General features: G+C 41.1%; 1 protein-coding gene across 4 annotated transcripts in view; it reads right to left on the reverse strand.

The window, feature by feature from the left end:
- Positions 1-23,343, reverse strand: part of BFSP1 (beaded filament structural protein 1) — a 76,414-nt gene extending 53,071 nt beyond the window's left edge. For 3 of the 4 annotated variants that reach the window (XM_084513453.1, XM_084513451.1, XM_084513450.1), the window contains exons 1-3: positions 22,943-23,343; positions 4,161-4,329; positions 277-353 (exon numbers count right to left, since the gene is read on the reverse strand). In XM_084513453.1, the coding sequence (XP_084369579.1) occupies positions 277-281 (5 nt within the window). In that variant the 5' untranslated portion in view covers positions 282-353; positions 4,161-4,329; positions 22,943-23,343. The remainder of the gene's footprint in view (positions 1-276; positions 354-4,160; positions 4,330-22,942) is intronic. The other variant, XM_084513452.1, reaches the window with a different exon arrangement.
- Between the last annotated feature and the right edge of the window lie 3,640 nt (positions 23,344-26,983).

Raw genomic sequence — 26,983 nt, forward strand, 5'->3', positions numbered from 1 at the left:
TGGTTTCATGGAGCGAATACCAGCAGCTGCATTATCAAATAACCTGAAGACTGAGCTGGAAAAAAACAATAAAAAAATGGATCTCAGTGTGAGATGCGGGAGATGGAGAGAAATTAATCTTTGGAGCTCATCTTGAACATCAAATAATATAACTGACCAATGAAAATCCAAACTGAAATCTTATTATAGCTGCACATACAGACAGCACCTGAAATCAGCACCTATTTTTATGAGATAATGTAAATACACCCATAAGCACTAGAAGACTGATCTTACCTCATAGTTTCCAGATCTGGTATTTAGCCCAAAGTCTTTTAAGTCTTCCCAAACTTCATACATCAGATGTAGACTATCTGCAGGGAAAAAAAAAAAAAAAAAAAAAACCATAAAAAAAAAAACATAAAAAAATAAAATAAAAATAAAATAAAGGAAAGAAAAGAAAACAGACAACTGTAAATATACTAAAACCCATTAAACCCAATAAAGATGCAATGTTCCCAAGTGTATACATATTTCATAAGCAACACAAAAACACTTTTTTTAAGGCACCCTGTAGAAAAAGAGGTTTCAGTTCCTTGCCCTTACTGCCATGAATATTCAGCCTAATTTTCTGCCCCCTCTAAAAATTTTAAGCTCTGAAAAGCAAAAGAATACCTCAGAAGATGAACAACTGATTATCTCAAGATATCTCGAGATAATCAGGGGACTTAACAGTGACCTTGGTTCTTTGTTTATTGTGAATTCATGTATTCTGCCAATGGTTCATTTTAGCCAGTTGGTAACTTGTTAGCCATAAATCCCGCTTAATTATTTCTAGCTAAAAACAAACAAAATGTTGATTTGGCATTAAACAAAATTCATCTAACAAAGCTTCCATGAAATTAAACCTATTTATCCCTTTGTCTGCTAACTGAACCATCAGTAATTCTTTCTCCATATACTGCACAAGATTTTAGCTATTATTCTAAGCAAATGAATTCAGGACAAAAATAGAAACAGCCATTAAAAGATAATGCTACTGGATAATTCTTGCTTCTAGCTCTGTCTACATATATAAGCTTAAGATCTTCATGATACTCCAATCAAGCTGAATTAAATGCTTTCCAAGTATAATTTTGTGCTATATAAGCTTGTCTCATTAAAAATTGTGGGGGGACAGCCTTGTGACTATGAATTAAAATATTGCTGAGACTGCTTTGTGCGTACCAGGCAGGCTGTTTGTACTCTCACATTCCTTGTTTTTACAAATGAAAGAAAATGGTAATCAGGGTTCAGTACATTTATTCAAAACCTCCAAAGCAGAACCTTCAAGAAATAATAAGGCATCAAGCTGGCCTTGCAGAAACCTCTCATGCCCCAAATGCAGCAGCACTGACTGTAGTTCAAGGTGTCGAAGTGGCACAGAGTGACCCTTGATCTGTACAATAGCTGCCTAATAGCTGCTGTTGTCAAAACAGTCCTAAGGGATTATAAATAATTATCACCTCCAGGAAGATGTTTCTTACATGTCTCCCACTTAACCTTAACCCGATTATGAGGCTGTGCGGTGGTTTTGCAAACCTTGAAGATCTGAAACACTGCTCTGCACAAACAGGTTTTCATTTCCCAGTTAAGTGAGCCTAGCAAGCAGCTATTCTGAGGTTCCTTTTTGTGGCAGAGACTCTGGGACCTGGGATGCCAGTTTTCATACTGCTACTGCAAGTCCCATGTCTATTCAAATGGAGCAAATTCCCCAAAGCCACATGTAGTTCAAGCCAGGAAGGTTTTTGTATGCAAGGCTCTTGATGGTGATCACGCAATGGCTGTAGAGCAAAATATGTACCCCCTGACCAATGGGATTGTCCTGCTGGTAGAGCAGTAAATCAGGGCTTTGAGTGAGCAGCATGCTTGACCCTTTTTTTTTTTTTTTTTTAAGTTATTTTTATATAACATATTGACTTCTTTCAATCCACTTTGTACTGTATCTAAAGTGGCTATGGCTGCCATTCCATCTCAGGATTTTCTGGTTCTCTATTTTAAATGTCACAGCCAAGTTAAGCCTCACTGTCAGGAGAATGAACATGCAGTCACCTGTAGAAGAGTTAGCTCTGACAGATATTCTCTGCCTGTTGGTTGTCTCATCAAAACCATATCTTGTCTCACCCTTTCGCCCTCAGGGATAACACGACCTCAACAAATGTCAGCTTCATAGCAAAACATTTCTGAATACAAATGCTCAGCCCAGATACAACAAACTTCACAACCCCAAAATGTGACAGAGCCGGTAAGTGGTGAACAACATCCTGTTTGTTGAGGATTTTGTTAAACACAGAATCTTGGCCACAACTGAACTTGCCTCTCATAAGGTGGTTCCAATTTGCTCGCTTCCTTCAAAACCTTTTAACACTTGGCAATGCATACAGAGTCAGAAATTTATGGGGAAGGAAATGATGCTGTGTCAGAAATGGTGTCAGATGAACAGCAGCAGGGTACCTGGTAGCCACACTCGCTTTTGTGTGTTTAGCAGAACAGGGAACTAGAGCTGAACGGCTGAGAGCTGTTGATATCAAGTTGGTGGCCATATAGAAGACATGTATGATGATGCAGATGCTTCCAAGTCAGTCTGTCCTTTTCTTTCTTCCTATTTCTCCCAGTTTCTCCAATCCAGGCAAGGAGGTACTCATCAGCTATCTGGCTGTTGGAGAACAGCAACTGAAGTATTATACCCGTGCTCTAGTTCAGCCAGTGCAGCTGGTCAGGCAGGTGGTCAGCAGTTCCAGACGTGACATTCAGAGCACTCTTCTCACAACTATTCTCCTGTAACATTTTCTAGTTCATATACTGCAGCTCAGTAATGACCCCCCAATCACTCCTCACTAATTTTCCTCCGAAGAACAGTACAGACTAGAGCAGAACTTCAGCAAAACACCTAAAAAAGGATGGCAGAGAGTGTAGCTTTTCACTGCTCAGCATACTGCTGCTGTGTGGCTGAGTGCTCTCAACCCCTACGGACCAACCTCACACAATCACCGTGTCCACTTGTGCTTGCCACCGCCACATCTGATCGCTGCTTCTCTCCATACAGATGCATTTAGAAGCAGGAGTCCGAGGTGTAACAAGGACGATGTGCCCACTTCATCACAGCATCAGCGCAGAGCTGACCACCCACACGTCAGTCAGCCGTCAGGGCTGCTCTCCTTGACATGGTCTCTGTATTGCTCTGAGCAGTAACAGTATGCTCAGCTTCTAAACAGCTGTGTTTTACTGTAGAAGAGTTTTTAAATCTCACTTGCTGTCAGATACACAAAATAAATCACTAAAAGGCAGGAAAACAATTCATGGAAATGGGTTTTCATCTTTCCATGCCAAACTGTGGGGTAGATTTAGCACATTTTGTGGAGCAGTAGTGTTTAGAGAAGCCAAAGGTCTGGTCCAATTTTTGTGATTGATCCTTGGTCTTAATTTAATTCTCCAGAGCTGCACGGGGCTGAGGATGTCTCTCTTGCATTTACTGTCAGGGACAAAAGGGCTTGGCACTATAGTCATGCTGATAATACTGTCACCTGTGATAAAAGCATGATTAAGCAGGTACAGACATCGTACCTTCCTGGCAAGCTGACTTCTGTTCCCTCATGAAAGCAAAGCACTTGCTTCAGCCATTATCTTCAACACAGAAATTTATCATTTACTTCTCACATGCTTTTTCCATTTTCTTGACATTTAAAAACAAAAGTGCCTCTGGCCTTACTGGCTCCCTTCCCCGTTAGTACCCGAGACACAGCTCTGCTGACTGGGCATTCGACCTTCTGCTCCCCTGAAAATAAATGAAGGCTCGGAGGGTTCGTTTCCAAGGCAACCCCTTTGGATATCTGCACGAAGTTACAGGCTTCGGAGGAAACTTGCGAAGCTGCAGAAACCCCTGCAGGAAGGACACCTGCAGCTCGCTCTTTGGGGCTCAGGTACAAAGAGCCAGATCCACCATGGGTCTAAGCTCTACTGAAGTCCTGTAACATCCCAACCAGATGAATGTGACAGTCTGAGATGAGATGAACTCCTTTGTGTGAAACTAGCAGCAGCTGCTAGACAGGATGAGAAATCTCTGCAAAACACTGTGCCTTCAAAGATACTGAGCAAAACAGATGACACAAGCAACATTTCTGCAGCCCAGGTGAGAGCCCTACCTGCAGAAGCACAGAATAGGAACAGAACGGCTTTACAGGAGAACAATACAGCTTCAGGAAGCAGCTACCTCTCTGGTGTGGCTGTACGGGAGGTCCTGTGGGAACAGAGGCTTACTGGACGCAATTCCAGAGAGTAATGGCCACGTTAGCGAGAGCATCTTTTAATTTTCTGTGGAGGAGAACCAAGGTAAACATGAATAAATTACTCTGAAATGACTGAGTGCCAGAGCGCTCAGGATTTAACAAGGGGAAACTGACTGCCAAAAAAAAAAGAAAAAAGAAAAAAGAGTCCTATCTAAATAAAGCTCCAGTTGAGCAATGCTGAAAACTCCAGGGCATGGCAAAGAGAAAGAGTCTCTCTGGTGAGGGTTGGAAAGCAGTTATATCAAACATTGCTGCAGGTAACAGAAGTCATGAAAATGAGAAAGAGATGAGATCTTCATTCCTGGTGGTTTAGTCCTTGCGTGAACTCCATGGGCCAAATATAATTCATGAAGCCAGAAGGATTTTCTTTTACCATAAAAAGAGACTATTGTAAATTAGTTGTTTAATCCCATTGTTATTCTTGCAAGGGAGGGACCACATACGATTCCAGCTGGTAATTACTGCAACTAGAATCCACCAATGTTTCCCATTGTAAGATGTTGTTCTCTGTTGCTTACAACTTAGTCAAACTGCCAAAATTGCAGAAGCAGCCTTATTTTGACATTTTAATATTTACATTTTGAACTTAGAACTGCATGAACCTACCTGCATTTCTAAGAAAAGGCTGGGTTTGTCTTTGTCAGAGAAGGCTCTGGCTTTATCTGAGAACACATCCACTACAAAATCAAGAAGCCTGGTGATGCAGGGGAAGGATACATTTCTGCTTTATTCAAGGTTTCATTCCTGATTCTACAGCGGGGCTTCTGTTCAGTTCTGTGTGGGTGCAAGCATCAGACTTGCCTGCATTCCCAAGGTGAAATGGGGCAATTATTCTTCTTCTCTACCAGCTATTGTCTGTGTACAGCTAAATAAAACATTTTGGGCTTCTTTCTTTGTGAGCATGTGAATCCCTACAGCCAACAAAGGGTGTAGGGATCTGTGCACCTCCAGGAGGCGGTTTGGGAAATGCCACCTCAGCCATAGGTGTGCCTTCCCGATGAACTCTGAAGTCCTGCTCAAGATGATGAAATTGGCAGTTTTGTGCCCAAGCTAACTAGAAGGAGCCCGTCTCAGCAGTGCTAGCAGGAGATTAAGTGCTACAGAGAGCCCCAACAGTGGATGGGGGTGGCACCGAGACCCGTGGGGTAGTTACTCCTGCAGAGTTGGGGATCAGCAAATCCAGAAAAAACAGCACATGACTTACATTCAGAAAGGGGCAGCAGACCTGGCAGTCTCAGGATCCTGAGCTGGAAGAGGGAAAGAGATGCTACCAAAGCCAGCCTGAGTTCTTGGACCAACTGTTGTTATAGCCCTTAGTTATGGCAAACATGAAGGAGCATATCTCCGCTACGTAACGGCAGTGACAGCTCAGACATTGCACACCTTGCAGCTGAATCTTTTCCAGGAGCAAAACTCTGTCCTACTTCTTAACACAGAGTTGCAGGGCTTTCCAAACAGTCCCCAACGCGATTGCTCCCGGACACAAGCTCTTCTCCTTGCTGGGTAGTGCTTCAGCCACATGGAGACCTGCCCACCTCTCTTGAAACAAAACAAGCCATTTTAAGAAGAAGATGCTCTGCTTCGATTCTTGTTTAGCAAATACATTCTTGATTATTTATCTATATTCTTCTTGACACCTTTCAAACATTGGAAATATTCGCATCTCTGCAGACTAACTGCATCAAGGTTTCTGACTTTAAGGGCATCTAGAAACAGCAGAACTGAGTCATCCCAAGTTACAGTGATTTTTTTTTTTTTAATTAGTGGCATATTTGATCTATTCCTATAATCGTCTTTGAGACTCATTGGGGGTTAGGGAAAAAGATCTGTAGTTATAAAGTAAATTGTCAAGCCAAATTAAATTGAGCAGAGCCTAGCCATCCTCTGCTGCTGCTAGCAACCTTCAGTCATGCTTTCTTTTTGTTTTCATGTTGCTTCCTCCCCTTAAAGGAATAAAGCCAGCATCTTTCACTACCAAGCCAAATATTCAGTAAATGCAGTCAGTAGCCTCCAGCCCAACTAAATCCTGACGTTAGTTCACCTCAGCAGTGCACAAAGACCATCAGCACCGCTCCTGGTGGACTGTTAATTGGGTTCTCTGTCTTATTACACTCTATTACAGAAGCGACTGTAATCAAATGGCTGTGTACAAAGAATATATCACTGGCCCACTGCATGCAATTTTTTCCTGAGACGTGCTCTTGTTTTTTCACCAGCAGCCATCGTTCCCTAGAGGTTAACAGACAGAATCTGCACTGTCTACTAGACAGCACCTGAAGGAGGCTTTTTTGTTTGTTTCTTTTCTTAAAGCCAACAAACAAACAAAACACAACAACAACAAACACAACAACTAAAACACAAACAAAACCACACAAAGCAGATATTTCTGAGGGAGGAAAGCAAAACCAGCAGAGGAAAAGATAATGCTAAATTAAAGAGTGCTGCTTGCATAATGGATGGTGTGTCTCATTAGAAATCTTTAATTGCTTTTCACCAGGTATTCTCAGATACACAACCAGCCTTCCAAAGATTTCCCTCGAGAGCTCTGTGGCAGACCTGAGACTCCCTCTGCCACCGTAACAGACTATTCTCCTTTTCACTCTCAGGCATATTTGCAATGACAAAGCTAAGTTTCACCAAACAAATGCAATATTTGAAGCACGGATACAGGCCCTAGGTTTAGATTTCACCACTTTCTGGTACTACTGACAGACGACCATTCAGAGCCCTTTATAATCTTCAGAGAAACTTTAACAGCAGGAAAGTGACAGATTCAGCCGGAGAGTGAAATAGGTCTTGAGAGGCTCACATTTCTGGTGCTTGGACTCAAAATCACTTGCAGGCTGATGAACAAACATGATCTTTTTCTCGCCTGCGCAATATGCAGTTTAATTCCAGAGCTCTCCACAACAGAACTTTGCAGAAGCCAAATTATAAATAGGTTGAAGAAATTAGACTCATTCATCATTGGTGAATATTAATCAGGATGGCCCAGCCAGTCTCCCAGTCTGGAAAACAGTACTCAGCACATTGCCAAAGGATAGAAAGAAATATGTACAGAAAGATATTTTAGGCACATCCTGTTCTATATAGTCCTTTCCGAAGTTTTTCCTAGTGTAGCTACCGGTTGAGACTATTTACAAGACTAGATGAACTTTTGGACTGATCCAGAAAAGCAAACACAATGCTTCTAACACAGAAGGACTAAAAACTCTAAAATAGTTTGTTTTGTTTGCCCACTCTCCAAAGTTTGAGCAGAGGAGGTGATCTGCAATTCAATAAAATTGTACTAACTTTTCTGATTTCTGCACTGCAAGTATCTAGACATTTTGCAGTGGTGATCACACAAAGTGTCATTTTGTGTGGGGACACAAAGAAGATCATGGTCATGTAAGTTACCTCATCCTTCCTAGCAGCCTTTCCTGATCTAATGAAAAGTAAAATTAAACATGAAGGCAGGTAACAAAAAATGTATGCATGTAACAAAAAAAAATATCTGTATCAAATTCATATGTGATGCAGAGCTGCTGAAAGGTTTGCACTACGGAAGCAAACCCAAAACTTTCACCAGGAAAAGAGTGGGCTTCTTTCCATTTACCTCCCATTGCAGCTACAACGTGTCTCAGCAGTCCTTCCAGATTTGCCTTTGCCAGCTACCTTAATGGCAACTAAGGAACTACAGTTGTTGGAACAGTCTTTCCTTGTGTGTTGCATTTCTTGTGCTGCATTTCTGAAAACATTATCAAGTCACAGAGAGAGAAAAACTCAAGCAAATTGCCTTTGAGCTAGGCTGGGTACAAATCCACTGTCCAACATGAGAGACAGTGGGTGTATTGTATTTTATAATACTGCTTCAATGCAAAACGTTGACAAAAAGAACTGAATCCAGATCCGTAAGTCAGGGAGAGAGAGAGATGCTGTCTCTATTGACATCATCTCAGAGTCTGATCCAAGGAATTGAAAAAGAGCTTGATTGGGGTCTTTGCTCTTAGAAACTGCAGGAACAGGTACCCCAGCAGTGCACACCGACCAGGCTGTAGCTGGTCAAAATAAATAAGTGGTTTTCCTTTATTTATTTTTTATTTTTTCCCTCCAAAGCTTTTTGCTAGGAAAAGTACAGTAACAGAAGAATGGCCTGTTTCTTCTGCAGCTGTGCATTTAGCACAGACCTCCTTCTCTTGTACAGTTGGGCAGGCTTGTTCTGATTCAGCAAACAAGCAAATAAGAAACAGCCATAGGGGAACAGGAGAGAAAGCACAGGCTGTGAAAAACTTTACCAGAAAAGCTGCATGGGCAAATACCAAGAACAGAGAAAGCAAACAACATAAAAAGCGGTAATACAACTAAGAACATACAAGGCAAATATTAGCTGGAATTATTGCAAACTGAATGAATACGGTAGATATTCAGAAGAGTGTATGGAGAGCATCCCCTGCCTGTGCTCCAGGGAGGAGGAGAACGACCCCGCAGAGCCCAAGCTCTTGTTGGCAGGAAGCCTGCCAAACAGAACCCAGTCAACAAGACTAAAATCGCCAGACGACAACACGAGGCCTTGCTAAAAAGCCAAATGGCTTTTTTCGTGAAGGCACTGGAGAACTATAAAATTTATGAAGCGAAATTACAGTGGTATGAAAAGAACCAGCACTGTTAAGCAAATTGTATGCTAGTAGGGAGGGGAAAAACTTGCAGGGAAAAGAGGTGAATGGAAGTCACACCACGCAAGGCTTATAACAAATATCACATGCTCCCCCTAGCGAGCATCGCTGCATTCCTGAGCAGATGGAGCAGGCAGTGGTGAATTAAGCTAGCCCATGCTGACAGAGATGGTGGAGGGGCACTGCTTTATTTACAACCTTTTCATCATGCAGATGATAGATGGAAGCACATTAAGGCATGCATTTTGTGGATATGACCCGTTAGCATCATCGCTCTCAGATTTCAGCTTTCTCTGGATTGATGACTTCGGCTCACAGACTGTTTTTATTAGAAAAGAGCTGATCACCCATGCAGCCTCCTGAAAAGCACTCTCTACATGTTTTACATGGAAAATTTACAGTATGAATGCTTAAGCTTAGTGCATTTTGTCAGTTCTGCTCAGAAAATTCTTGGGTAAAACTAATGCAAAACCCAAACCTTTCTTTATATTGCATTATATTGCATTAAACAGTCCAAACCAAGACAGCACAAGTCTTATCACAGCATAAAGCACATGGCTTGTGCAAAGTGACAGGCATCATTAGAATACACTGTAAACATTCATGTGCTTGGATTTGTGATTAAAAGAAAAGAAATTCTTTGTTGTTTAGCTTAAAACAACTGCTACCGTCACACACACCGACCCTCTCTAACACTTTGTGAGAGACACTGCTGTGTGCAAACCCTCGCTTCTCCTCTACCCTCTCCATCCTTTTTTTACTGCCTTGGACCAAAGTTGTTTGTGCTGTGAGGGAATGCCCCCACCGTCTCACCTCCCATGGCAGGCTTCGCGTCCCAGGCTGGCTCTGGGGAGGTGAGGGTAGGCCTGCGAGCTCCAGCAGGACCGCACTACCCCACCACGAACCACAGAGCACAGCTCACTTTGGCTTTCCTGGAAACGAAGAGACCGATGCTTGCTCTGCCGAGACTCCCTCAGCATCAATACTGCGACTGTATTTGGGGAGCCTGAGGTGGCAAGGCCTCCCTTTTGCTTTATTTTTCTTCTGGTTTCTCTCAGCTGGTGGGTCGGGACGTGCCTGTTTCTGAAGCAGAGAAAGCAGATGTCGCTTCTTTCCTTGCTGCAACAGTAATCATCTAAGAGGTTAAAGGCACAGACTCCATCACTGACATTCATATTTTTCAGTATATACAGGACCTGCCTCTTCTTCCCATGGCATCTCCTCTACCTTCCTTCCAGTCATACCACCCCGCTTACTCCTCTGCCAAACTTTCCCTCAGGACTTCTCCCTGACATTCTGGCTCTCCTGGCGCCCTTTATCTGGTCCATTGCTGATGTTAGATTTTTGCAAAGCTTTTTAATTATTATTTTTTTTTCCAAGCCCAGAGCTTGGCAATGGCTTCCTGGCTGCAGTTGATAGGACTGGGTGCCTTTTCAATTTCTTTTGTCTGCAAAACAGGTTTAATAAAACTTGCACTCCTTTGTAAATTGCTTTATAATGCCAGGATAAGCGCTACATGACAACTATGAATTATAATTACCTTATCACTCCACCTTTTGGTGCATACACCCACTTGCTCTGGGACACTGCAGTCACGCATAGACACCGAGAGGTAGGTAGAGTCATGAGCTTGGGCCAGAACATAAAAGCACAGTGGTCTGAGACAGCTAGTGACCGAGATGCTGTCACCGATGCCATCCTTGCAACGAGCACAGCCCAGGGCAGAGCTGTCTCCTCAGTGAAATCCCTGTGCTATACAGAAGGCTGCTAGAGAAATTGAAAGCTGACATGAAATTTCCCTGGAGCTCGGCAAAACGATGAAGGAGGAAAAGTTTCAGACAAAAACTGTGGAGTTAAAGAGATTTAACCGGACATGTTAAATCAAACTTTTTTTTTTTTCTTCTCATTTTAAGAACTCAGCTGAAGCTTATTTTCCCTCTCCACATCAAGCAGCATTCTTCTGGGACAATGGAGGTTTTATCATGGGAGGATTCAGAGGCATTTCTATTTATTTCATCACTACTATGCTAGGGTGAAAGCACAGGTCTTGGGGCATTCAGTAGGCTCCATTAGATGTGGCTGCTTGAAGACATATTCTGCTTGCAAGATTAGCACTGAACAATGGCTCAGTAGCAGAGATTAAGATACAGAGAGACAGAAAGATGTCATATTTGGTGAGGTCTAATATATATTTGTTTTCTGTACTGGTTTATCTGTTTCTGTTAGCTAACAGCAGTGTTTATTCCCAGACCTGCACAGAGAAGATGAATAAGTTAAGGCCTTGAAAAACGTGCGTCTGTCCTTTATGATAGTAAGAGATTTCTTTCTTGTGCGCTCTACTGAGCGAACAGATCTACTTACCATGCCTCAGCTGCAAAATGTTAACTATCTATCGGCTATTTATAACCTCCTAAAGTGGAGGGGAGAAAGGAAAAAAGCAGGACAGAAGATGTACTGGTTTTGATCAAATTCTGATGCTTCATGCTTGTAGGCCATTAGTCTTAAAAAATGGTTTGAATATCTACAGATCAAGTGTCAGCTATTTGGGACCCACTGACTTCTGTGGACTTTGGACTTCTCTGTCCAACAAAAGCAGCAGCACTTTGGTTGCTGAAGACAAGGCAAGGTATTCCCTCTTTGTCTAAGAGGTGTAGCGCACTTCCAAGTGTCACTGAGCTCTGACACCTAGAACTGACATTGTTGTTTGATAGCAAGAAGTTTTCATTAGTTTTACCTTCCCCAAACACAACCTATTCCCTGTCCCAGTGTTTCTCCTCTCTGATGGTAACTGCAGCTGTAGCTTCACAGAGGATGGGTTCTCCATATCTAAATCTCTGCTATTTCCTTTGCCTCTTCCCTTTAGGAAGATTTACTCCAAATGACAGGCTTATTTTCTCTTGTACCTGCTGGAAAATCATTTAATTGCATCTAAGGTCTAGATTCATCCCACTGCTATGCCCATCTCTGTTAAGAAAACTTTACTCAGCTAAGAAGTGGGCAGGTACCCAAGACTTAGCAAGCACTGATCCAGTGGCCTTGTCTGCTGGGATGTTCAGTTAGTGCCTGAAGTGACCTTTGCTTTGAACACGCTTTATTCTAGCTCACAAAGATGGTTCTGCTGCCCATTTCAGTATCACTAATCATTTTCATCTCTTTATTTTTATACAAAGTCACAATGGGTTATACTGCCCAATTGCTCTGTCTAGTCTGGCAGCCACCCTCCTCTTCCCTCACAAACAGAAAGCTGTTCTACTTCACACAGCATTTCCAGCCTTCTGCTTCTTGTCTGACACACATTAACGCTTCAAATAAACCAGTAACACCTTCTTTCAAATTAGCAGGACTTTTCAAATCCGCAGGAATTTTTAAGAGGAGACAACAAGGTGGGTAGGTTTTTTGTTTGTTTGTTTTGAAGTGCCCGCAGCTTAGATGAGGCAGTGAATGGATACAAATTATTCCAAGTGCTACAAATAATTGCTTTGCATACATTTGGGAAGTGAAGAGTACCAAATCTCAGCTAGAGCAGGCTTTGGCTCAGTAATGTGTTGGAAGAGGCAACAATTTCCGTCATTCCTCCTAATCTCTCTCAACATTTCAATCTCTCTCATCACGATACAAACAAAGCCCAGCTGACCCTGCCCCACAGATATTTGAACCAGGGTGATAGCTTTCCTGCAGTGAGCTCGTATTAGGTGGTTTTGATCTTCAATCAACACGACACTCCAGCACCAAGGGCTAGGAATTTAAAGTTTGGGACCATATTCAAAACAATGAGTAATTATTGCCTGGAGCTTAGAGTTTGTTTTGTGACAAATTTTAATCATTAGTCATTGACTTAATTATGATCATGGATTTAAATGGAATCCTGTCATTTGCCAGGGCCATTATACAAAACGTTCTTTAAACAGCATCCTTGTATCACAGTACAATGTGAATGCATTCAAAAACAACTGGTAAGCTCAAGCAAATATGCAAATACCAAGTGCTGAAAGACTGAACTAAACACCCCAAATTTGGTCTATTGGAAAAAGAGCTGAAAACTTCCCAAGATTCATCTGCTTCCTACTTCCATGTGAGTGGTTTTTGCGCCACTTACATCTTTCAGGTACTTTTAGTTCTGGTCCATGTCACACCTGAGAAATTCTGCAAAAACAAGAGATAAAGCATGCATTCATCCAGAATACTATTAGTAGAGAAACAAACAAACAAACAAACAAGAACTCTCTGCTATCACTGACAAGAAAGTTCTGTAGAAGAGAAGTAGATGCGTTTAAAATGATAATAAAAACTTATTATCTGTGCAATGTGATAGACTGCTTGGTTATCAGGTGAACTTTGATGTCTGTTCATAACTGACTATATTGCAAGAGCAAAACCAAATGCAAACACTCCACTTCTCAGAGTTTGTACGATGGAAGCATGGAGTGCTTCACATACAGCATATTTAAAACAGTCACTTAAATTTAAGGAAACAATGTCAGTAGTGAAAAACAAAAACAAAAACAAAACAAAACAAAAAAACTCCCTATTGCTTCCTGTTCCCTCATGGCTTGTGATTAGGGTCCTGCAGGGAGGTATGTCTTCCTTGTCCTGAAGAGGTGCCTCAGCTACTGAAATAGCTCTAATCCCAAAAGAGGGGTACGATTTTTGGTGTTTATTTTCACCCTGTCTGCCATTTATCACCAGTAGCCACCATATCCTAGTTGAAGAGAGAAGCCCTGTTTGCTCTCACTGAGTTCATGCCCTCTTTGGAAGAAACAAAACCATTAACAACTCCTAAAATAGCAACTCCTAAAATTTCCAAAATCACACATACACGACAAGGAAAGGACTGCCAACCTACTCAGATAAAACTGGCCTGATGGTAGGTAAAGAGGAAAATGGTAAATCAAAAAGTCAAAACCTTAGTCTCTATTATGATGGAAGAAAGAACAAAAGTTAGTTCCCTGCTCCACCTTGAATTCTGGGTCAAAAGAAACACATTGTCAAAAAATTAAGACAAGACATTTACAGTTGCTCTAAGCACACGTTTATACGCTGCTTGATGATGCTTCATTTTACAAGCCCTTATAAAATTACTCAAGGAAAACTCAATTTTAATTCAGTGGTGGATTGAGACTGCCATATTGAGCACTTATTTATCATTAAAACAGAGATAGATGAAACCACCAAAGTGATTTTAAATTATTTTTATTTTTTTTCGTAACAACTCATGTTCCTTGTCCCTCACAGATATGGTTTGAGGATTCACCTGGACAGCAAGTCTCAGCCCCAAAAATCCAACCTGAATGGAAAGAAATGGATGAAGGAGGTGAGAACAGCAGCTGAGCTGTGGTAGAGTTACTGCAAGCCTCTTAGAGTAAAGAAAGCCCTATATTTGAGCTCAGAGAATGGCTGCACAGCAGTGAGAAGTACTGGCCAAAAATGCTGTTGGAACTACGAAACATGACACAGCTGCAATGGGAGGTTGTACAACAATCTTAACTTGAGAAATCTTAGAATCCTGTCCAAAGCATCAATTATTGTGTATGCAGCTTTCCAATTAACATGTGTGCAGCTCTCCATCACTCGAAAAAAGAACAGCGGGAAGAATTGAGAGTGAGGGATGATTTTGAACTACCTGATCTTTGAACAGTTTGGAAGTGGGGAAACAGAGAGAGATAAAGGTAAGAAGAGTCAGATTAAAAATAAATAAATAAATTAGCGGCAGTCAAAGTAAATGTTGAGAAAAAATAGATGTGACTTTATAAAGATCAAGACTAGAAACTAAGAATATCAATTAATAATGGAGGAGCTGACTCTAAAGACCTCAAAATATAATACCATCCTCCATGGTTTTGCTTTGTTTTCTAAACTCTTTGTCCTTAACATGAAATAAAATATTTGCACAATTTTAGCAGACTATATGGTACTTTGTAAACAACCCACTGATAGCTACATTATAAGGAAATTCTAAGAAAACGTCAGGATAAGGAATCAGTGGTATCACTTGAGATGCCCCCTGGGGAAGGACAGCCATCCAAGCACTGAGGCTGATTTTATATTCCCATTTCTGTTTCAGAGTATCAAAGCTGAGAATCATACTGTCCTCTGTTTAGATCACGTAGCAGGCTCAGGACAAGATGAATTTCCTACTGATATGTTTGAGGAAATTGCTCATTGCATGTTCCCTCAGGCTGGATGCCAAAAGGAAATTAAAGATACATTGGCCAACTCAGCTGCTATGCAGTAACAGCATCTGAAAAATACAGCTCATGATCTTTGCCATGTCAGGGCAACCTCTCTGCAAATGAAAGCTAATAAGATTTGGATTGAAAGGAGCAGTGATATAGAGTTTTTAATGTCTGGGACAGACTCTCAGCTGCTGGTATGGCTGTACGAGACAGGATAGAATACTTACTGAGGACCAGGACCCACGAAACTGTCAAATTTATCACCTTGCTTTCTACCAAATGATTTGCAACAGGGAAGGAAAATGCTGCAGCTTGCTGAGGAGCAAGCAAGATTTTGTCAGCATTCAGAACAATGCTGATGTTTATTAAATGGGACCTTTTTGAACTGGTACCAAGTCAGAGCTTTCTGACAGCTGATTTCATTTGGGCAGAGTATGAAGGGAGCTGAAAAGGAAGCAGTGTGGTTTTTCTTCCATAGATGCAATCTTTCTTTAAAAAGTTCCTCTCAGATACACGTGACTGGACAATTTGTACACAGCTCTAAACAAAAATATCACGTTAAACCAGCCAGCTGTTGAAAAAGCAGCAGACAACAAATGGCTAAATTATGCATCCACTTGGAACAAGGACACCTGGATCCTCCTGCTTTCACATCACTGCATTCCTCTCAGAGGCCAAGCTTTCTCTGTCACACAGATATTCAGCGATGTCCCTGCCCTTTGAGATGCTGAACACTCTGTCCCAGTCCTGAAAAACATTCAGAGATCAGAGTAATCCTACTGACTCATTCGCATCTCACATACTCTCAAGGACAAAGACAGAGCACTCCACGACGTTCAGGCCTGAGCCCATTTTCTCTTGTGCATAGTCTATGTCACTGCGTCCTTCCCCTCACTGCACCACTGACAGCCACCGACTTTTGTGTTGCTACTCCTGCAGAGTACCCTCAGTGAAAGGGGAAGAAGTCCAAAGCTTATTTGTGCTTCTTTGGGATCAGCTAGACATTTCTTCAAATTGTGCTGCAGTCATTTGAAATCTGTTCTTGGCTACTGTCCACGAACAAGTATGATTTGCAACTTTAGCCCTCAGATAATTCAAGTGTACCTAGAATCCTAGAGTATCCTGAGTTGGAAGGGACCCACAAGAATCATCGAGCCCAACTCCTGGCTCCACACAGGACCACCCCAAAATCAGACCTTATGTCTGAGAGCATTGTCCAAATGCTCTTGAACTCTGTCAGGCTCAGTGCTGTGACCAGTGCCCTGGGGAGCCTGTCCCAGTCCCCAACCACCTCTGGGTGCAGAACCTTTCCCTAACCCCCAGCCTGACCCTCCCTGTCCCAGCTCCATGCCATTCACTCGGGTCCTGTCACAGTCCCCAGAGCAGAGCTCAGCGCCTGCCCCTCCGCTCCCGTCGGGAGGGAGCTGCAGCCATGAGGTCCAACACAAAGAAATGCATTTTAAAAAAGTGAAGGGGAGATGGATTGTCATAGATTGCCTCCTTCTTACTGTTTTATGCACTAAGTGCATTGCAATGTACTCATACGGTGATACTTCTGTGCTGGACACGCCACTTGTGGAGTACACTCCACTTACTTTACAGCAGGGTTGGAAAGAACAAGCTTTTTATTATTATTATTATTATTATTATTATTTTGAAACAAAGGAAGGAACGGTATCAATTTCAAACTTGCAGGGGCAGGCTGCCAACTTTCTGCCTAGTCCAAAAGGAAAGATCACTTAAAGCATAAGTTAAGGCTAGTGCCGGCTTTATCAGGCTTGCTAACAATAACCTCTGTGAGAATGGGTCTCAGATACAGAGGGAGATGTATAAATATTCTCCATGGTTACAGATTTCAAACCTAGTCATCTGAGGAGTGAATGCCTTTATGTCCATTTAGTTTAATTAGAACGAAAGCTTCTTCAAAAGCAAATCACATATTCTGTTTAGATCACAGCCAAAAATTCCAATTAGGCTTTCCATAACAGACCATGCTTCCCAGAAAACACAGCATGTTAATAATGAGAGCAGCAAGAAGCAAGTGGAACATAAAGAAGGTATATATTCAGCATGGATGAAGGCTGGGCTGCTGTAATATGGCCAGTGTCATTAAAAAAAGCATGGGTCTATTAGAAAATGATAAGAAGTCTAGAAGATATGACCTATTAGAGAAGAATAAATTATGTTGAGTCTGCACAAGAGGCATCTGAAGAAGGATGTGGGATGTAAAAGCATTCAAATATCCAAAAATCAGTCACAATAAGAGAAAGAATCAAACTGAGAACTTGGAAGAACAGTCCACTGCAATTTACTAAATAAAGAAACCACCACTGTCTTGGAAAATCCTGTGAGCCAAAATGGATCTGGCCATGCTTTTGTATGATGACAGTATCATGTATGCTTGCCCTTTTCTTACTCCTTCTCAGGCATCTTGCTGTGACTGCTGTTGGAGTCAGACTGCTGTGTTAAACAAACCTTTGCTCTGGACCACAGCAGCAGTTCTTGCAGTCTTCTGTGCTCTCCATGCCTGCGGTGAATATATGACAAAACATTCAGGCTTAAATCTACACAAAGGAAAATTCAGGCTGGTTAAGAAAAGAAGCACAAGTCTCCCTACCAAAAAAGGCAGAATTCTTCTGACTGATTGTTCAGAGGAAACGCAGGATCTCTATTGCAGGAAAATTTTGTTGTATTTTATAATGATTTGTATGTGTGTGGAACAAAGGAAAGAAATTTTTGTCATGATGGACATGGATCCTGCATGTGGAGAAAAGAATTGACCAGACCGCTATCAAACCTTCATTCGTCTTATGATATGAGGATTTAATATTGAAAGGTTGTTAACCCACCACCCTCCCTCCATAGAAGGTCTGTACAGTGGTTTCGGAGACCTGGACTAGCTAGAAAACACCTGATAGAAGCATACCTCCTCTCATGCTGCAGTAATATTTCCTAGGTGGACTGCTAATTAAACAAAAGGTAGGGAAGACAGCCTAGCTACCTGGGGCTACAGCTGGGATGGTTATTGAGCACTGAGGAATGTGTATCTACCCAACTGGCTCCATGAACCTTCTCCGCATGCTGAAAATATCTTGCAAACTCGTTGCTAGGTGTTCTGCTCCTTGACATTTACATGCTTGAGCAAAAACACATCTGCTGTTTAGCAAAACGTCATAATAAATGACATTTTTAAACATTGTCTGCTGCAGTTCTGATTAGCTCGTAAGCAAAGCATTAGCATCATTGCAGTTCTTAGAGGTAGGTCCTGTTGTGTGACAGTCAAATACAAGCTGACTTTTTAAAACGTTGGTGGGCTGGTGTAGCCACTTCTAGAAAGCAAGTTAAAATATATATATATATATATACACATTTTACTGACAGTAATACATCAACTTAAAAACTTAACAAAAATAAATGGTGTTGTAGGAATATTCCTACTAATTCAGCACTTCTAAATAATGCAAGTTAAAAAGAATGATGTGAGAGAGTTCATGCTATCCATTACATTACCTAAAAATAAAGTATATCTTTTGGTAGACATTAGCCTAGAGCTCAAATAAAGAAATACATACTCGGTGTCTGGTCTCTGGTTCTGGCAGCTACACAGAACAATAGTTTATTATTTATTGTTCTGTGTAGCTGTTTATAGTAGCTTATTCTCCCAGTACGGATTTTCAGGTGACAGAGGAGAACAATGCTACTTTTGTCCAGTTGAGTTGTTACAAGGGATGTCTCGTTTCATTGGTAAATGGGCATCTGTGTGTCCGCACAGAGGCTAACAGTTAAACAAACACCACTCGGTGCCTTTCAGACTGAGTCCTGTAGTTTTGCCAGACTGATAAAATGCGGACTTGAGTAACAGAATGCTGCAGAGTGGCTTCTTCTTGACAGCTCCTTACATCAGCTTTGAATGGGGGAAGACATCACTTGCTGGGCATGTCAGGGACTCACTGATGTTGTGGCTGGCTGTAGCAGCAGCACAAGAGGAGCAGCCCCTGAGGCCCTGCCCCAGGGAGGAGCTGTGATGAGGACAGGCAGTCCATGTCCCATCAACAGCTGCCGAGCTGCAAGAAGCTGAGAGAAAGGCAAATGGAAGAGCAGGTCATTATTTCATCTCTGCTGCTGCTGTTATATAAATAAATGGAGAGAGCAGAGGCTTTCACCTCTGAATCCAAGCCTGACTGACAGTGATTGAAAGCCTTTACCAGAATGGCTGTTCAGTGGCAAGGCATGAGGGGAGGAGGTTGAGCAGTGTGACAGTGGCTCCCAGGAGGTGGATGTCAGCATGGCAAAAGAGACTGACAGCCGCCTCCTGACAGCAAAGGAATGAGTGATGAGCATGTTCCAGGAGTTTTGGGCACCTCACATCCAGGGCTCCTGCAGTACGGTTCTGAGAACAGCACACCGGCACTAGGTTTGCAACCTTCAGCCCATTCTACTGCTGGAGAATAAGAGAAAGGAACAGGTCGTGGCTCACATCTTCTGGGAGAACAAGGTGACTTCAGGCAGCCTTTTACAGACTGATGTGAAGGACTCAGAAGTTGTTAATAATGCTTTCTGTGCTAGTTTGGCTTAACTTCAATAACTGAAATCTTCTGCACCACTGCATGCATCAAATCACCCATTAGCTGATCAGATTTGAACTCAGAGACATTAAGGAGACACAGCACAAGGGCCAGATTTGTCACAGTACAGAGGTTAAGCTGAAGAATCCTACTACACACTGAAATGTGCGAATAGACATCTTACCACACGACTGCATGCAGCATAAGGTTGAAAAGCTTAGAAAAAATGGTCTTGAGTAAGTATGAACTTGGCTTAAAAGGGAAGAAAGAAGAAGTTTTTATGTAAATTAGGGATTCTGGGAGACAGAGACCGTCACAGTTAACATAAATCTGTTCTAAATATGAAAGGTCATATAAACTACTTGTCAGTGCAGACTAGGTTTTTCACTTTGTGTCTTGCAATACTTTGTGGTTGATTTCAAGGTCAAGTTCTTAGAGATGACAATGTAAGAATTTCAACTTGTTTCTTACAAGGAAAAGCTCAAAACTTGGGCAAACTCCAACTGTAGCCTGTGGGCCTAAACAAAAGGAACCTCCCATAACACGCAGGGCAGATAAAAGGCACTGTAAACATAACCATGGTGAAAACCCACCAGTGCTGAGATGCTGCTGACTCCATTGCTCTTGCTACCATGCCTCTGGCTCAGACATTCTCTAAAAGAAAAGTCACCATTGCTGGTGTAACTCAGGAAGCCAGCTTTGCCTGGTTGCACATGCCAAGCCCAAGGAAGGGTGACTCAAGCATCTTTCATTCATCCTTTAGCCACCATGCATGGACCCCATCCATATGCTTCAGGCATGCCAAGTCGCTCAGTTCTTGTGAAATGTGCTTCTTCTGCAAGAGGGAAGAGGAATGATAAAGACCATCTCTCTGCTCTGTGTTCAGAGGATTGCAGCTGTGAAAAAGATCAGTGAACCTGCTGAAGGATTCCCCATTCTGGTGTCTGTAGAGCAGGCACACCGCCAGTCATCGTTCAGTGATATATTTGCCCTGGAACCTCGCAGCTCAGTCTGTTGTAACAAGTCTAACAGTAATAATAATGCAAACTTCCACTTCTGTCATAGCAGATGAAAAAAAAGAAGTGCTGATAATCTGAGAAAAAGGTTTATCAATACATCTGACAACAGGCATTTATAAACAATACACATAATACCAACAGGCATTCAAGTGACTTAACTGCGCAAATCTGTTAATTAGAATACAAACATTTAGCAGGGGAGGTCTGTTTCACAGCATCTGATGTTTATGCATGTTTGGGGGGCTATTTTTAAAAAGCTGAAGGCAGAGTACGATTATTTCAGGAACATTTCAGTGTGCTGTTTCTCGCAAAGCCTAAGTAATTAGTGCTGAGGGTAATTTGTGTGGAGGTGTTTATCACCTTTGTGCTAGTATTTTTTACTACAGTTTTTCTATTAATTCAGCAATTTGATACTCAGCTGACATACTGAGGGCTGATACAATGGAAAAGCAGATAAAGACTATAAATAAAGACCAGCTCAGAGTGGGGGCATTTGACTGACACTACGAATATACTCTCACTGAGACAATATGGCTTTTTTGGCTGCTTTCTGGAAAGACAATTAGCAGCAGAGAGCTATGTTAAAACAAGTCTAACTAAGCATAACCAAAAGAAGTTAAATTTTCTACAAGTTATTGAAGGCCATGTGTTTAATAAGCAGGGTTGGGAGGAATGGTAAAAATTAAAAAAAAAAAAAAAACACAACAACTGAGATTCAGGATTGAATTCCTACCTTGTGCCACATTTTCTCTGTATAGCTCTAAAATTTCATATTAATATAGTCAATTATATAATTGAAGATCGATAGTTTTGTCTACATAATAATTAAACATGAACTTGATTCATAGTTTAATATTAAGAAATTTCCGTCCCATTTGGACGGAAAAGAATCCTATATGAATTTTTGTTGTCACAATCCCAAAGATTTTCTTTATTATGAGAAAGGAGGACAGGCAATGGATACTATCTAGCATGAGCACTAAAGAAGCCTAAAATTAAGACTGCAACCTGAGAGACTTACAGAAGTTCTAAATGGTACAATAGTCTCCCATGAATCAAGATCCATTTTAAGCAATCCTCTTCAGAGTTAATGGTAGCTATCAACCAACATGTTTTAATTTATCGTAAAGACGATTCCAGTAAACCTTTCAGACTGATGTCAAATTACCTTATTCAGATGAAGTCCTTCAGAAGCTGAACTACACTAGAGAAGCTGACGCTTGGATCACACCAAAAATAGAGTTTACCAACTCTAATGGAGTTTTCTCAGAGGCACTTCAAAAATCAGCTCCAGTGTTTGCAAAAACAAACAAAAAGCATATTTTGTAAAGTGAGCCCTGGAGAGTGCTTGTCCAGTTACCATAACAAAGCCTGATGCTTATACCTCATTCCTTCACACCACCTACGCACAGAATCTCACAGAGGATGGACACAACCTTCATTCCATCTGTTTTAGCAGAAGCACAGCAGTTAGTGCTGTGATCCTGCACTGTTTAGCTGATGCCAACTTTTGGGTCACTGTTCTGGATTATGTTGCATGCCACAAAGGTTTAGAAACTAGGAATACATGTTGACATTTTGGTCTATGTATAAAGCAAAAGCCCTTCGTTCATTCTGAGGTTAATGTATCTCATGCTGGCAAATTCCACTTTGAAACTGCATTTGCTGTTACAGAAGATGTGGCATCTCTGATTCTGTGTGCAAATAGATCTCTAAAAACCACAGAGCTGGCTACTAGACTGTGCTGCAAAAATCTGACATTCATAGAATACAAATTAGCAACAAAAATATTGCATTAAAGCATTACTTGTTAAGTACTTCATTAAAAAAGAACTGTTATTTGGAAAGATCTCTTATCGCTTGGGAATTAAAAGTGGAAAAAAAAAAAAAAAAGAAATAAGCAATACTCCTGGGGCTTTTAATATAAAAATAGTCCCCTTTAAAAATAATTTACATGAGCTTGTCTGTGATGAATAAACAAGAGATGCAGGGGTAATTTTTATCATTTTAAATAAATATTTTACGAAGTGTTAGAAAAATATTTTTCTTTCAGAAGTGTTCTGCTCTGGCAATTTATTTTTCTAATTCACTAAATTAAAATAGAGAATAGGTCAAATTATCAAAACCTAATTTGTAGTGCAGAGATCACAGTGAGTAATCTTGCTTAATGAAGCTGAGCAATGTCTGAGCAACTCCATTATTAGTATCATTACGTTATTTACTTACGCTCTGTATTGCTAAACTCTTCACCATAAACAATCTTCAAAAGGCAAATCTGCATAAGCTGAAACGTGTATTACTCCAGAGTTTTGCAGACAACCTCTTGTACGTAGCTCTCACACAAGACACACAACATGGGATCCGGAAGATCAGGCTCAGATGTTGATTTCAGTCAGCCTGCCTAAGAAGGTGTCAGTTGTGCCTTTTTAACAACATAAGCAGCTAAAATAGAAAATAGTCTAACAGCAGTTAGAGTTGTGATGGGAGTTCTTGCTTGCTAATTGTAATTATGTCAGGTTTTTTTCAGGAGAATCACTGCCTGGACTGTTTTGTACTGACTGTGAGACCCTACAATACAGCCAGCCTATTCTCCTTCTAGAAGGGATTGCACTTGTGAACTGCAGAGTCCTTTTGATGAAACAGTCCCCATAAACTTGCCCTGAGAGCAACACAGGAAATTCCAATGTCAGCAGTGAGAACAGCAAAATGCACTGAACAGTTGAGGAGAAGGTCTCAGGACAGCGGCTCTGAGCCCCCCAGGGGAAGGGTCCCCACTGCTACCCTTGGAAACAGGCTTTAATTTGTGCTTTCCTGCTGTGGCACACAGGCAGTGGCTTTAAACACTCCCCATGACAATCGCTTAGCCAGCAAAGGAATTTCTCTGCTGTAAACAGGTGCTGTCAGTGCACCAAGTAAACCCACGGCTTCCTAAGCTGATTTCCTAACCCTGGAATCTCGTAGTTTCACAAATTAATGGTATTCCCTGTAGCAGGAAGGGAGCAGCTCTGTCACAATCATTTACCAAGTCCCTACTACATTATCATTTCACCCAGTGCCACCTGTAGGTCACCCAGAAGACACAAGGTCTCCCCAGCACTACGAACAAAATACAAATGACAGGAAAAGTTGCTTAGTGCTGAAACTCCAGAATCAACTCTTCTAAAAGACAAAGCCATCAAAACATTTCCATATGCTTGTAAGCCCCTAAGAGGCCCTCTTTACCAAACTGGAATAGATGCAATAAAGTTTGTTTTATAAATTAAAAAAAAAAAAAAAAAAAAAAAAAAAAAGATACTTTCATTTTAATAACAACTGCTCTCATCAGCTTTGAATTATTTGGTAGCAATAAACTGATCAAGGGCTTTACAAAGGCACAGAAGTCCTGCAGGTTTATGGAAAAGTAATTAAATGTCTTCCTCAATTAACCTCAGACATGAGAGGTAGTGCTTATTTCATGAGAATCAGCTTTACCTGGTGATATAGGGGCAAACTAATATTTCTTAAGCTCCTAAAAGATCAACTTATTCCAGTATCAGAATCTATACCCTGTCTAGTGATAAGAAAATTAAATGTTATGCTAGAGATATGTGCTTCTCAATATCTGCAGTCTCTGTCTAGATGAATATTAAACAAAGGCTAACAAGAAATGGAAAGCAATTACAAAGCCTTGGAGACAGATCCCTGCTATACAGCACTGGAATAAATTAGCTGGTTTCAGCTGAAGAATACCACACAGACGTCTGTGATGAAGAAACAAATGTACTGCCTGAATTTCACTTCTGGAGAAGTATTAACAATCCACTTCCATTGCAGCCTCGACGTAACAGAGCTCTACCTTTGCTTGTACAACTGCATGACCATAAGGCTTTACAGGAGCCCACGCATTCAGCACATTTCAAACAATAGCCAGCAATGCCTTTATAAATTCATAAAGTTTGGATATCTATCACTAGAAGAGTTTGTATTGCTGCAAACTAAATCTGCAAGGTGATTATCTGGTTATTCGCTCTGTGGCCTATACATAACCTTCATGTTTATGCAGAAGCCACTGTTCTGACTTCTTCAGGTTCATATGAAAGGAATTAATTATCGATGGAAAATGAGAGCTTTAAAATTGAAGCAGAGGGTCAGATCTTAAACTGGCAGGGAAAAGCTCAACTCTGTTGCTACAGTTTAGCTGTCTCCAGTTAAACAATATGAGGAAGTGCTCTGTAACCATTTCAAGTTCACCAAAAATGTCAAATCTGAAGGTGATGCAGGGGGAGAACAGCCCTCCAGACAGGCAGACAATGCTACGTGTGAACTTTGTGTTCACTGATGTGGTAGGATTATTACGTATGGACTTATTTTGAAATCACAGCTACCGTTATATGCCATAATCCAGTTACTCTGATGCCAAGTTTACCCCAACCACTTTCATTTTCCAGTGCTCAGCGTGGCATTAATCACTGAGCCACTACAGAGATCTAGACTAACAGATCTAGTGGCAAATACTATTTCATTAGTAAACAAGCATTAATTTAAAATTGATACAGATAAAGTAGAAATCAATTCCCTACAGCTTTGCATTAATACACACAGCCAACCCTGTATTTTTAAATGCAGGACATTCGTATTCTGAAGCTCACCTTCTTTCAGGCATTCGGGTTTCACACTCCCAACAGACAGCTACAGAAAGTACAAAGATGAGAGGGATTATGAAGCTGGAGTTAGATTCATACATAAGTAATCCAGTGTAGGGAGATTTGTCACATCCCATCTATGCAGTACTGCTTTATGCTGTTAAAGGGGTAAGAGCTAGTATTGAACTGGCCAGCGCTGTTCATAGGCAGCAGGTTGCTCTCTGCTGAGTGAGATTCCCTTACCATACGCCAGCAGCTGTCCTTCACATGAAGAGCATCAAGATGAATAAAAACACTCCTTAGCTAATTTAGAAAAATTGAAAATGAAGATGCTGGAAACATGACAGAATAACGCCACTGGCATACCCATCAAGCTGCAATGACCATTACAAAAAAGCACTTTATGAAATGACTTTTTAATCAGAAGGATTTTAAGAAAATAGAACATAATGCCTCTTCAGTTGGCTTAAAAATATAAGCACTTGATAGCCTGATTTTGTTACCAGCATTGTTCTGTATCCTACAGCTATGTGATGCTTCACTCATAGATGGCTGCAGAGGATGAAGCCAGAGCATGAAGTATGGAAGTTTACTGCTGCTAGTGACTGTGACAGAAAAGCAAAAGCAGAGCCAAAGAAAAATCCAAACCAAACCAGAATCCAGCTAGGGCAAAACTATTTCTTCTATGAGATGGGGAACTACTTTGAACCTGCTGTTTCAGGTGTAAATTACACTCCTGTCAATTGACTAAATGTTTACCTGAATTAAGCCCACTTAATGCAGTAATGTTGTATACCTAATATCTGCTGGTGTCAGTAATCATAACTGGCTCAAAAACGCTTCAGTCAAACATTAAACTGGTGCAGCAGAACATTGTTTTTAAATTCAATATTATAACAGAAGATGCTTAAAACAAATGTGGTGGTGAACAAGCGCCCTCTTAAGGGCATTTGGTAAGAATAACGTTCGTTAAAAACACATAACTTAGAAGTTTAACAGAGTATTTCCCAGAAATAAAATGTCAGCTTCTGACATTCCCCATTCCCAATATTTTGAAAGTGCTGTGAAAGACGTAGAAATATTATGGTCCTAGTCACTTCTTCATCTAAACAAAATCATCCATCACTGAGGTTACAGAGTTAGCCAAAAGAAAATTATATAAAAGTGGTCTTTCTAGCCTATGATACTCACTTGTTCACTTTTCCTAACAGGAATTACTACTGAGATATTTTTTATTAAAGTGTGTGTATATAAGTGGGGGGATAGTAAAAATAGTCTTCTGAAACTCTGTTGTAAGACAAAAAGAAATCTTACTAACTACTGACGTTGCAGATATCAGTAGGTTTTCCTGATCATATCAACACACTGCAGGCTTAGAGGAACAAGAAATTCAACACTATTTTGTGTGCGCAATCAGTAATAGAAAAAAGCGTGACAGACATGAAATTGTCAGAGTAACTAAAATACTTCTCACACTTTTAAGTGCAGATGCCTTTTCAGAAGAGACCCAGCAGCAAATGCAGAAAGCTGGTATGAATGCACGCAATTCCCAGGCCACCAGCCCAGTGGCACACTGCCACACCTACGCACATCACCTTTTATTGTCAGCTGCCTGCGGCTCCTCAGACCACACATACTGGGTAAA

This window comes from Aythya ferina, assembly GCF_964211825.1.
Source record: "Aythya ferina genome assembly, chromosome: 3".
Taxonomy (NCBI): domain Eukaryota; kingdom Metazoa; phylum Chordata; class Aves; order Anseriformes; family Anatidae; genus Aythya; species Aythya ferina.